Source organism: Mangifera indica, chromosome 3 (genome assembly GCF_011075055.1).
Source record: "Mangifera indica cultivar Alphonso chromosome 3, CATAS_Mindica_2.1, whole genome shotgun sequence".
NCBI lineage: Eukaryota > Viridiplantae > Streptophyta > Magnoliopsida > Sapindales > Anacardiaceae > Mangifera > Mangifera indica.
This window is the reverse complement of record NC_058139.1, coordinates 9792287-9806058: the sequence shown is the minus strand read 5'-3', so window position 1 is coordinate 9806058 and position 13772 is coordinate 9792287. Positions and strand designations below refer to the sequence as shown.

The 13772-nt window shown below is 33.1% G+C and overlaps 2 protein-coding genes across 2 annotated transcripts; both read left to right on the top strand.

The window, feature by feature from the left end:
- The first annotated feature begins 322 nt into the window (after positions 1 to 322).
- On the top strand, positions 323 to 2303 carry LOC123209921 (uncharacterized isomerase BH0283-like). Its single transcript, XM_044628017.1, has 6 exons — positions 323 to 471; positions 572 to 781; positions 856 to 1167; positions 1249 to 1410; positions 1928 to 2011; positions 2111 to 2303. Exons 1-6 carry the CDS (start codon positions 442 to 444, stop codon positions 2216 to 2218), a joined length of 906 nt encoding a protein of 301 aa, XP_044483952.1. The 5' UTR covers positions 323 to 441; the 3' UTR covers positions 2219 to 2303.
- Positions 2304 to 9657: 7354 nt separating this feature from the next.
- Positions 9658 to 11120, top strand: LOC123212393 (probable aspartic proteinase GIP2). The gene has a single exon (XM_044631510.1). It carries the CDS (start codon positions 9658 to 9660, stop codon positions 10969 to 10971), a length of 1314 nt encoding a protein of 437 aa, XP_044487445.1. The 3' UTR covers positions 10972 to 11120.
- Positions 11121 to 13772: the final 2652 nt, after the last annotated feature.

Below are 13772 nucleotides of genomic sequence, written 5' to 3'. Positions count from 1 at the left end.
GAAAATGAAGATTAAAATAGACAAAGTAGCATTAGCTTTATTAAGGGCTCTTGCAAAAGCTAAACTTTATTATTAATTAATTAATAATTCATGCTTTGTACAATAATACTTGTCCAGGCTTGAGCTAGATTCCATTACAATTAATAATTTATTATTAGACTATTGTAATGAGCAGTTCAATCAAGCTTAATTAATTTTCAACTAGTTTTAGGTAAGCCCGACTTTTTTAAGTTTATGAGTTTATCCTGACCTAATTTTAAACTCAATTTGATTCGAATCAATTTTTATTTATAAAAGGATTATATAAATTATTTATAATAACATTGAAAAATATAATTAAAAAAATTAGACTTTCAAAAGCCTGGCGGCAGCTCCTCAGTTCAATTCAGACCTCACTACTGTTTACTGGGTCGCTTATCTCTCTCTAAAGCCAACTCCATTATGGCCAAGAAATTCGTTCAATACTCAGTGGTAATCGATCTCTCTTTTCCTATATCTCGTCACTAACACAAAAGCACTAACTTTTTACATTGATTTTCCTTCTTTCTGTTGTGGTTGAATGTTTCTGCAGGTGGATGCGTTCACGGATTCACCTTTCAAGGGCAACCCAGCTGCGGTTTGTTTCTTGGACGAAGAACGAAGCGACGACTGGTTACAATCTGTAGCTCTCGAGTTCAATATCTCTGAAACCTGTTACTTGACTCGCCTCACTCAAGCCGAGTCCGACTCTGATCACTCTCCTCCCAGATTTCGACTCAGATGGTTCACTCCGGTCGCCGAGGTCTTTTTCTTTCTTCAAAATTATTTTTGGCTGTAATTTTTATCACAATTAATTCGACCGTTTTCATTTTTTAGGTCAAACTTTGTGGTCATGCAACTTTGGCAGCTGCCCACACTCTCTTTTTGAGAGGTTTGGTGAAATCTAACGTGATTGAATTTGAAACCCTTTCTGGAATTCTCACTGCCAAAAAGGTTCCGGATTTGAAGGCAACCGGTGTCTCTAATTCACAGAATGGTGAAGCACTAGAGTGCTATTTTATTGAGTTGAATTTTCCTACTGTTCCAACTGCTGACTTCAACTCCACTGAGGTTGATTCAATTTATAAGGCCTTGAATGTTTCTACAATTATTGATATGAAGATAACAACTACCTCAGAAGACGTCTTTGTAATCCTTCTTGATCCTTCACTCTTTGATTTTTTTTATACATTCTTCATCATATCTTGGTAATATATGAAAATTTATTAGGTGGTTCTTCCATCAGCAAAATCTGTAGTGGAATTACAGCCTCAGTTTGATGACATACAGAAGTGTCCTGGAAGAGGAATAATTGTTTCAGGGCAAGCGCCATCAGATTCTGGATTTGATTTTTATAGCAGATTCTTCTGCCCAAAATTTGGCATCAATGAGGTAATATCTATTGTTGGTGTTTTGTGTGAGGTGACTATTTACATGAATAATTTTATGTGGTAGGTCTTCAATTGCCATATACGTACAACTTCTAACTAATTTTCTAAGCAATGATATCATATGATTAAATAATTTTGAAGTAAAAGAAAAAATAAATAATTATATCACACAATCATAAACTATCATCTCATTTTGTAAAGAGAAGTTTGTATAATTTGTATGTGGGCATAGTTTTCTTCATCTTCCTAATGTGGTTTTTGTGAAGTCTGAATCTAGATCTTTATGCCACTTATAAGAATGAATACATTCTCAAACTTCACCAATGCAAAAGAATGTTTCACACGGTCACACATAGGCTAATCCATTCTAATTTGAATCCAAGTACTAGTTTTGTTCGCATGAGCTCTCCCAGAACTGGAAATCTGGTAACTAAGAAGAAACAATCATCTTAGATCAACCCTCTAGTCTCTAAAGATTGAAATAAACTTTTTTATGTGTAATTTCTTGTTTGTGTTAGGACCCTGTTTGTGGAAGTGCACATTGTGCCTTGGCACCTTATTGGAGTGGAAAGCTGGGGAAGAATGACTTTGTGGCATATGCAGTATGATCTCTCCCTCACTTAGTTATCAACAATCATATCTCCGTTGTTGGCATAAATAAATGTTGTATGCTGATTTGTACTGTTTTCGTTACCCTGCAGGCATCACCTAGAGGTGGAGTCTTGAACATACATGTAGACGGGAAGAGTCAGAGAGTTCTGCTGCGAGGGAAAGCTGTTACTGTGATGGAGGGCTCTCTGTTGGTTTAGATTGTTGAGAAATTTCTGTAATGGCGTGTATCAAATTCAATAAATGGAAATCATTATCCGGAATAAGATGGGAGATTCAATTGAATTCAAAGCTCTATTTCTTCATGATGTTTGATAACTTGTGTAGTACATGTTTATATGAATTTCTCATCAATTGGAACCACCCTTTGACTTTAAACATTCTGGTCATCAGGTTGGTTTATGGAATTCTTCTCCTTGGTAAAAACCTAAAACTGCTCATCACAGTGAAACCAGTTTCTAGCATCCCTTCTGATGTCCTCTCCAACCTCCTCCTTTTTCTGAGCCAACGGTAGATGGTGTGATGAAGAGATGGAAATCTCTTCATCGCACGCTATAACGAAGAGATGAAGCTCTCTTCATCGCACCACCAACCGTCGGCTCAAGAGAAGGAAGAGGTTGGAAAGGACACTAGAAAGGATGTCGAAAGTTGAAGTTGAAGAGTGAGAGTGAAATTGCTATTTTTGAAAGTTCAGGAGGTGACTGTAGTTTAAAAAATATGAAAACCTTAGATTTGAAGGTGAAAATATTACTTTTACAAGTTTGAAAACTGTAGACAAGGTGAAATTATTAGTTTCTAAAACTTAGGGGGGAAAAGAACAAATTTTATATCTTTTTAATATAAATAATAAAATAACCATTTTATCTTTATTTTTAACCCAAAAAAATTAACAAAAGTTGGGTCATGTGTAAGAATTTAGATTTTTCAACTATCAAAGGTGTGATTTTAAATTTCAACTAAAACTTGGATGGGAAATAGTATCAAACTTGTGTTTGAAAAAATGAAAAGGCCAAAGGACTATTTCCCACCCAAGGTATGCTGTATTCTCAAGATTCCCCCCTTTAACTATGGAAATACCAAATATCTACCCATGGGCTGTTAAAAAAAACGGATTCAAGGGTAAAATTATCATTTTATCTGTAATATTAACAATAAATTAAAATTTAATCCCCGTTTCCCCCCCTGACCCCCAAAAACTAACCATTTCCCCCTAGGCCAAGTTTTGAAAAATAGCATTCCCCCCCCCCCCCTGGGGTTTAGTTTTCAATCCCCGACACCAAATTCGGAGCCATCGCTGACGACGAAGCCTTCCCGACGCACCACCATGCTCCGACGGCCTTTCTTCTCTCCTCTGGAACACCGATCGGCCCAGATCTGGCGAAGACGACTACCTGAAATTTGAAGAGCTTCGTCGTCTTCGTCTGCGAAGACGAACGTCGAACGTCTTCCCACATCTGGGCCGTCGAACGTCGTCGTCTTCGTCTTCCCAACGTCGAACGTCTACCTGAAATTTCAGGTTGTCGTCTTCGCCAGATCTGGGCCGATCGGCATTCCAGAGGAGAGAAGAGAGGTCGTCGGAGCATGGTGGTCCGTCGGGAAGGCTTCGTCGTCGGCGATGGCTCCGAATTTGGCATCGGGGATTGAAAACTAAACCCTAGGGGGGGGAATGTTATTTTCAAAACTTGGCCTAGGGGGAAATGGTTAGTTTTTAGGGGTTAGGGGGGGAAAAAGAGATAAAAGTTTAAGGCGTTAGGGTTCCGTTAAATTTAACTGCTCATGGGTGGGTATTTGGTATTTTCATAGTTAAATGGAGGGAACTTGACAATAAAACATACCTTGGGTGGGAAATAGTCCTTTGGCCAAATGAAAAATTTGATGGTTTCTACTTTTGATTGTTGAATTCATGTTGTTATCGTTATTGGGTCCAGAGTATTACAAGTTGAACCCAATCATTATTTAAAATACTATGTTGTTATAAAATAATCTTTGAATTGATGCCTTAAAAACATGTTGAGTGGCGTAAAGAGGTTAGACAAAATTAAAGATATATAGTGACGGAGTTTGAGATGATAGTGAGTTCGTGGTGACTAAAGTTGAAAACAATTGCAAAAATGGTATTGCAGATTTCCAAATATATAAAAAGGTCAACCTGTCATGTTTAAACGTTTAGGTAAAATTTGCAAAGGTTTATTCTTTTTGTTTATTTATTTATTTGTTTATTTGAAATTTTTAGATGATAAAATTACTGTTTTATTTTAAATATCAAATTTGAGTGAAAAAAGTGTATTTATACATTAGGGGTGGAAAGAGTTTAGGTTAAATGTATCTAAAATTACTGCCACAAGTCAATGCATGAAATATTATGTAGTATTTAATAACTATTAATAAGAGAGAACAACTTTTCTTAGATGAGATAAATTGATTAGCTGGCAGTATAGATTATATTCTACCACACTGATATTATTGATATTAATAAAATTGTGTATATATTTTTTATATATAATATAAATACATAGATAATATATAATTAGATAATTAGATAATTTTAAATTAAAGATAAAATAATATTTAATCATATAATACACATCATCTATGTAAGCAAAAATAATACCAATCCATGATCACAAGAAAAACATATCTGGTTTACTAAATCTGACAATTGATGATGATTGGTGATTTGAAGCACTTTTGGGAATATCCACAACACATTTTACTGAATTTGCTTCCAAGTTTTCTGTAAAAATTCTTCCAGAGACAGACAATAGAAGAGAAAGAGTACTGTGTTTCTTTGTTTTAGCGTAAGAGTTCTATCACCCAATGAAAGTTACGCTAATTTAAATAAAGAGGGAGAGTGACAGTTATCTTTAATAACTGTCAAGGGTAAAATTAAAATTATCACATATTATAGGTTAATATTGTATTTGTATCTCTAATAGATCGAGTTAATCTATCATGAATGGATCGGATCTAATATATAAATTATATATAAAAAATACATTCACTTAATATTGCTTTATAGATATATAATTTGTTCTTGATATTCTACCCAATCAAATTTGTCTCCAAAAAATCAATTAAATGGTTTATGTTGTAATACCCTTAAGTATGTTCCAAGGGTAATTATGTCTTTTGATCCTGTTTTGAGATATTTCTTATTTTAAGTATATATATTTGTTTTACATATATATGTGTGTTTATATATATATATATATATATATATATATATATATATATATATATATATATATATATATATATATATATAAAGACAAAAAGAAAAAGAAAAAGAAAAATAAATAAAAAGAAATAGATAAAGATGTAAATGAAAAAGACAAAAGACAAAAAACACAAAACAATAAAAGGAAGCTTCAAGTGTTTTCTATCATTTTCTCCCGTAAAACTCCAGTAGCCAGCCCCTTCATGCTTGTTTTCTTCATGTTTTAAAAGGAAAGTGGATGATTTGAAGAGTTTGAATGAAGAGTAAGGAAAGAAAAGAAGAAAAAACACTTTTGGAGCTTGGTAACCAAAAGATCTCTTTCTTTTTCCCTCTTCCCATGTTTATATATATTGAATGCATGTTATATGAATATGTTAGTATGTTTTGGTGTTGATTTAAAGTGATTTTGGTGATAAAGGAAGCAAGACAAGGAAAAAGAAGTCAACTTACAAAAAATTGGCTTGAAATAAGGTAAGAGATATCATCCTTGATATCTTGCATGTTTTAGGCTTTTGCTTCCTTGGATCTATGTTATAAATGATAATTTTGAAGTTGAGAAATGTTGTTTTGTCATTTGGGGTGTCTATGTGTGTGATTTTGTTGATGGCAGAAAGTTACATAATATTTATAGTTTTGCCATTGATTTCGTCCTATGTTTTGGCTGTCTTATTTGATGAATCATGAGTGCTATTATAGTTTGTTGAAAAGCTCTTTGAATTCTATTTCCAATTATATATAGCTTGTATGAATTAGATATCATGTGGACTGTTAAATATTGTATGAAACAAAAAGACTGTTTTACCAAATAAACATGGGAGAGCTTTTGCCACTAACTTTATCTCACGTTCTGACTGTTTTATCTAATGATTTGTGAGTGTTATTATATCTTGTTGGAAATCTCTTTGAATCCTTTTTTCAATGATATATATAGCTTGTATGAATTGGAGATCATTTAGACTGTTAAATATTGTATGAAGCACAAAGACTGATTTACCAAATAAACAGAGGAGGCAGTTTTTGCACTGATTTCATCTCACGTTTTGACTACCTTATTGAATGAATTATAAGTGATATTATAGCTTGTTGGAAAGCTCTTTGAATCCTCTCTTCAACGATATATAGCTTGTATGAGTTAGAAACCGTTTGGACTATGAAATTATATGAAAAAGAAGGCTGCCCTGTCAAATGAACATGGTTATGAACAGTATTTCACAGTTTTAGAAAGGAAAAGAAAGAAAATAAAGGAAAGGAAAGGAAAGAAAGGAGAGAAAAATAAAAGAAGAAGAAAAGAAAGAAAAACAAGAAAATGAATTTGGGGCTCAAGATTTAGGGGTTGTCCCAAGAGTATGGTCTGGTGAGTTATGAATAGATTTAGATGAAAGTAAAATTAGTAAGATATAAGACCCGCATGCATGCTATGAACTATGAGGGGGCACTTTACACTACACCGCCTGCAGTATGACACATTCGTAGTAGGTCACGTCCGTAGTAGGACATAGACCTACAATAGGGTCTGCTCGTAGTAGAGCATGCTGGCAGTAAAGCTCAATTCAGATTTAGAAATGGTGTAGTGAGAGAAAAGAAGAGAGCTCGAACTTAGAAAAGTGTCAAATCTCTATAGTCAGCTTCCAGAAAGTATCAAATAGACACCAGATGGGACAAAGTATGACCCAAATAGTAAAGCATGAACTAGATTATCCCCTCGAGTTCTTATGGGAGTTATGAGTGAGGTTGAGTCCCGAGAGTGAGTTAGAACAAGAAAGGAGATAGTTTACTTAGTTCTTTCCCCTTACTGAGTGTTCTTATCTCTCACTTCCTTTTCTTTCCTAATTGTAGGTATAGGTGATCGAGGTAGCTGCGAGGCAGGGTCAGGTCAGCGTAGGTAGATCCAACTGAAGCAAGTTATCTCTAGTTTATATTACATGCATACAGTGACATGTTCTTATCGATTTTTGACCTTTTGAGATGATAGTACAGTTGTATATGATTACTCAACGTATTCAGATGCTTTCAGATGAGTTTTCATATGAGTATATACATCTTTTGTTTGCTTTCAGATTTTCAGTTTTCTTAAAATAATTTTTAAACACTTTTAGTGATACGTTCATATTAAAGTATTTTAAAAGAAAAAAATAGACGTTTCGGATATTAATTCGTAACATTTCTCCTTCGATAGGTAATACTTCTAGGGAGGGGTGTTACATGTGTCGTTGATTTGGTGTTGTTATGGTTTATTTGGGCGTAAGCGTTAAAGGTGAACCCAATCATTATTTAACATACTACAAAAACTTGGCCCATTAAAACATTTCTCTAAATTTTTTTTTTTTATTTGAACTATGAAAAAAATAGCGTGGTTAAACTCTCATAGATATTTTTGTAGAAGAACAATATTATATTTTATATGTAAACACATAAATTATCAAATGCTTAAAAGCCTTGCAATTATATAATCCCACATTGTTGTTAATTTTTTTAAAATACTAGAAGTTAAAAAAGTTCATTTTTTGGTTAAATTTTAAAAAGTTGTGAGTAAAAATTTAAAAACTATATTAAAAAGTAATAATAATAAAAATATGAGAATTAATTAAAATAACTCAATTTTATTAAGACTAAGCAATATTAGTCAATATTCTATAAATTATATGTATGCAATAAAAAAATATATTTTATCGAAAATTTTCAACTCTCAAATTTGTGATATTTCTTCAATTTCTCAATCCATTTCATCTTTAAAATAAGTAACAAAATTAATATTAATCAATTTATTTGATTTTTAAATGTAAATAGTGATTATTTCCTTTTTTAAAGAATACCCAATTTTCATAAATAATATAGTGATTTTTAAAATGAGACTATTTTTCATCATCATCTTATTTAAAAATCAATTTTTCATTATTAACAGTAAATTTTTATTAGAAAGACCCTTTGATATACTTGAAAAATGTATTATTTTTTGGTAAAATAAACCGTTTCTACACATATTATACCATAATATAATTAATAACAAAATTATACACATAAATAATTATATATCACTATGTGATAAGAATTTTATTGAATGTTATTTTATTTCTAATTTAAAATTATCGAATTATATGATAAAATATTATTATTTATATACAAAATTATAAAAATAATACTTCTATATAATTTAATAAGTAATTTCTATTAACTAATAACCACATTTTTTATTAATTTATTTTTCATTTTAACTTAATTTTAGATGAAATTTTGAATAAAAAAGTATTTGAGAGATTAAGATTCTTATGATTAGAGATATGAGTAAAATAGGAATTACATTGTGATCTTAGTTGTATTTATGTAATCTATAAAGTATGAACTAATATTGTTTAGTCTAAACAAAATTAGATAATTTTAATTAATTTTGTATAAAAATATAACAATTTTATTGAATAAATTCGTATATACTGTGTGTAGTTAATTTATTTATATTGCTTTAATTAAAACCTGGAAAAAAAATTTCAAGGAAATTAGAATGCCAAATGTTGCACACCGTATTGGATCGAGCAAACGAAATAAAAGAAAATGAAAGTCGTCATTAAATTAAGCTTTTTTATTCCAATTTTTTATTAGTAGTAGTTACTTATAGCTGACTTTTTAAAGACATTCAATAGTTTCGGCCAATTGACAGATTGGTAATCTAGAAATTCGACTTAAAATGTTTCCAGCTGCTGATGAATTCCGTGGTTCTGCTTAATGCTGGGACGGAATTGAGCTGGTTTGGGTTTGAAAATCGGTTTCGTTTATTTCAGTTCCAATTTGAATAAACTTTGAAATAAAAGATTCATTTATTTTAAAATCAAATCGAATTCAAACTAAAAAGAGTTTAACACCATTTAGTTTGTGAATTAGGTAGATAATTTGATTCGCTTTGACCTTGACTTATGATTCGATTTGAATTATATTGAATAATTATTAAACGATCTCATATCATTAATAAATTTTAAATTCAAACTATAAATTTAAACTACATATTCGTATCAATTCTGAATCAAATTATTTTCTTTCGAATCAAATTGAAATTATTTTTAATTTTGATTTAACAAATTTAAATAAACTCGAGCCAAATTATTTATCATTTGAACTAAATTTGAGTTAAAGAATATTAGAATTTAGCTTGATTCATATTTACCCTTGGTTTAGGCTTCCAAACTACAATGTAACGTTATCCTTGGTTGCTTTCAATCAACCCTATTAACACATGGATTTAAGATTGCACATTCATTCAATCAATGTCTTAATTTAATTTAATATAATATACAAGGTTCCTAAGTCAGATTATGGAATTAAGACTCTTTTGGATTGAGCTGAGTTGCCGTGATTGAATTAATCCATTGGCTCGCAACCCCATTTCAACTATAAATTAAATGTCTCCTCATTGTCTCTCCACGCAAATCTACAATGGCATCTTCATGTTCATCCTCTCTTCACTTCCTTCTCTTTTCATCTCTCATTCTCTTCTCCTTTTCTCCTTCATCTTCTCAGCAATCTTTCCGCCCCAAAGCTCTCCTCCTTCCAGTCTCCAAAGACGCTTCCACACGTCAATATGTCACCACCATCAGCCAAAGAACCCCGCTTGTACCCATCAACCTCGTCCTAGATCTTGGTGGCCAATTCTTGTGGGTAGACTGTGACCAAAACTACGTTTCGTCAACTTACCGTCCCGCCAGGTGCGGCTCAGCCCAATGCTCGCGGGCTAGAGCCAACGGCTGCGGCGACTGCTTCTCCGCCCCTCGGCCGGGATGCAACAACAACACCTGCAGCGTCTTTCCTGACAACACTGTGACCCGCACAGCCACGTCTGGTGAAGTTGCTCAAGATGTTGTGGTGGTTCAATCAACAAACGGATTCAATCCTGGAAGGAATGTTTCGGCGCCGAACTTTGTTTTTTCCTGCGCGCCAACTTCTCTTCTGGAGGGTCTCGCGGGCGGAGCTGTCGGCATGGCCGGTCTCGGATGGACAAGAATCGCATTTCCTTCGCAATTCTCTTCAACTTTCAGTTTCCAGAGAAAATTCGCAATCTGTCTTTCGTCTTCAAAAGGCGTCGTCTTCTTTGGAGAAAGTCCTTACGTTTTCTTCCCCAATGTTGATGCTTCTCAGCTCCTCAGCTTCACTCCGCTCTTCATCAACCCCGTCAGCACAGCCTCCGCCTTCACCCAAGGCGAGCCCTCCGCTGAATATTTCATCGGCGTGACATCGATCAACGTTGACGACAATGTGGTCCCCTTGAACTCAACATTACTTTACATGGACAGCCAAGGCGTCGGCGGAACAAAAATCAGCACGGTGAATCCCTACACCGTGTTGGAAGACTCAATATACAAGGCCGTGACTGAGGCTTTCATCAACGCGTCCGCCGCCAGAAACATCACCAGGGCGGCGTCCGTGGCGCCATTTGATGTGTGCTTCGATTCAAGCAACATTCTGGGCACCCGCCTGGGAGCAAGCGTGCCGACCATTAATCTGGTTCTGGTGGGGGACGTGACGTGGAGCATCTACGGAGCGAATTCTATGGTGGTGGTAAATCAGGACGTGTATTGTCTTGGATTCGTTAATGGCGGAAACAATCCCAGAACTTCCATTGTGATTGGAGGGCTTCAATTGGAGAACATTCTTGTTCAGTTTGATTTGACAACATCACAGCTGGGGTTCAGCTCTTTGCTCAACGGCAGGCAAACTTCATGTGCCAACTTCAACACCACTTCAATTGCCTGATTTAATGGCCCTCATCTTCAGGATTATAATATAATTATAAGACTTTGAATAATGGACTGTAATTAATATTCAACGGGGTTTGATTTAATATAATTATTTGTAATACAGTTTCTTGCTTTACATGAATTGTTTTTCATGAGATGCAATAATTACCGAGTAATTAAGAATAAATAATCAAATTTAATTTTATTGGGATTTGTCGAATTACCCTTCATCAATATATTTTGTTCATATATGTAAATTATTCGTTCTTTCATGTCAACATATGAAAATTTTACATAGTAAAATGAAGCAATATTTTACAATTGTTTATTCCACATTAAAATTAACCAAACCTTTGTTTAAAAAGAATATTCTTTTTAAATTGGTGCATGCAACAATTTGTTGCTGATTAATTAGCTGAAGTGAAATTTGAAACATTTTAGTTTTTTGTTTTAGGCCAAAGGACTATTTCACACCAAAGGGATTGTGACAGACAAATTTTCACCCATAAATTTTGAAACAACTCAAATATTCACTCATTTGTTAAAATTTATTATTAGAGTTAGAGGCAAATATGTTATTTAACAAAAATATTTTAAAAAACTAAAAATTTATCACATTTTCTCTCTAAGTTTAAAAATTAATTATTTACGTTCAACCCAAGGTTTGAAAAGTGATTGAATCCCTCATAGAGTTTTCTTTTCTCTTCTCTAGTGATCAGCTCCAATGGCCAGTCTTCCTAGATTCCTGTTCTCCAATCAAAGCATGTTGATCTTTGATCAAAATTGTGTTATCTTTGTCTCTTCAGGGAGACGAAAATGATTTGTCTTCTTCGATGTAGATCATTGTTAGAAAACGACAACCAATTGTCTTCATCTTCATTCGACGATTTTGACCAAAAATCGACATGTTTTGGCTAGAGAAGAGGAGTTTGAGAAGGTCGGTCATCAAAGATAGTCACCGAAGAAGGGAAAAAAAAACTCTAAGGGGATTTGGTCACTCTTCAAACCTTAGATTAGAGGTAAATTGTTAATTTTTAAACTAAGGAAGAGAAATATGATAAATTTTTAATTTTTTAAAAATATATTTGTAAAATAATATTTTTATTCTTAATTCTAATAATAAATTTTAACAAATAAGGAAGTATTTAAACTTTTTAAAATTAAAGTATGGAAATTTATCATTTCACACAAACTTTCGGTGTCATTTCACTAACCCTTTGGCCTTCTTTTTATCTAGGAAGTGGGAAAAGAAAACTTAACGGGGAACATGATGAAAGCGAAACATGGAAGTGTCTTCAATGGAGACGACAGCTTAGAAGTATATATTGAAAATTAACTGTTTTAACGGAGTGGCTAATCATTTATTATATATGTACAATGAATGAGAAAGGCTTGTAGAGAACATTAACGGAGTTCCTGTGCTTCACGAATCACTCCTATTGATTTCTCAATTTTTGAATTAATTAACAGTAACATCCCTGGTCCAATAACTCGGTCTATTGTCAAGATATTGTCCACTTTAGACACACAATCTATTATGGGTTTACTAATAGGCTTTACAACTCAAAACGCGTCTTAATAGTTAAGGAGCTCACAGACTATTTAACCAATCAAATTCTTCCACCACTAACCAATGTGAGATACATAGACAGAGCACACACAGACCCAACATCTCCCGTGCTTTGTTGATGTGGGATTCGTCTAAGGGTATCACATACACCCCCCCTTACGGGACTCAGAGTCCTCGCTGAGGTTTGTCCCACCATCGTTCAAGAGGACACGTGGAGCTGTTCTGATACCATTTGTAATATCCCTGGTCCAATAACCCGGCCCACTGTCAAGATATTGTCCACTTTGGACACACAGTCCATCATGGGTTTGCTAATGGGCTTTGCAACTCAAAACGCGTCTTAATAGTTAAGGAGCTCACAAGCTATTTAACCAATCAAATTCTCCCACCACTAACCAATGTGGGATACATAGACAGAGCACACACAGACCTAGCATCTCCCGTACTTTGTCGATATGAAATTCGCCTAAGGGTATCACATCAACACACATCATAATATATATATATATATATATATATATATATATATCTTTGATAGAGTTGAGTTTAAGATTAATAAACAAATAATTTTACATTCTGAAAATGATAAAGAACCAAAGGAAAACTAGCCTTGATCCACCACCATAAAAATACAATTCAATTCCAGTCACTACTTAGAAAATTTTCTGAACATGATAAACAATAACATCGTTTTAATTTAATAAAGTTTAGATAAATATATAATTCACTAAATTAAGTTTTATGGATAATACAGTGACCGGTTTTGTAAAATGTCTCCTACACTTTGCAGATAAAATAAGTTATGACGATATAAGTGTAGAATATTGAATTTATTAGAGTTGCCATGGCGAATCTAATGAATAAATTATTATAAAAAAAGATTATTATTATTATTTTTATACATCCATAATAAATCACCTATTAAAATTGGAACAATGTTATGTATACTTATTTTTTATACATAATTTATGTACACAGTGATATGTCATCATGTAATTAGATGATTTTAAAATATGTGTCATCATATGATAAATAAACATCCAATCATATAATAATATCTCATCTGTGTATATAAATTATGTATCAAAAATATATATATATAGTTTTATTGTTAAAATTATGGTCATTTTGGAAGCACACGGAGAAAGAAAATCAATTTCATCATATCAACAATCTGATATGTTCTAGGATATTATAACAAAAACTTTCTTTGGAAACTCGGTAGTGGATTAGGCAAAGTCATTTGA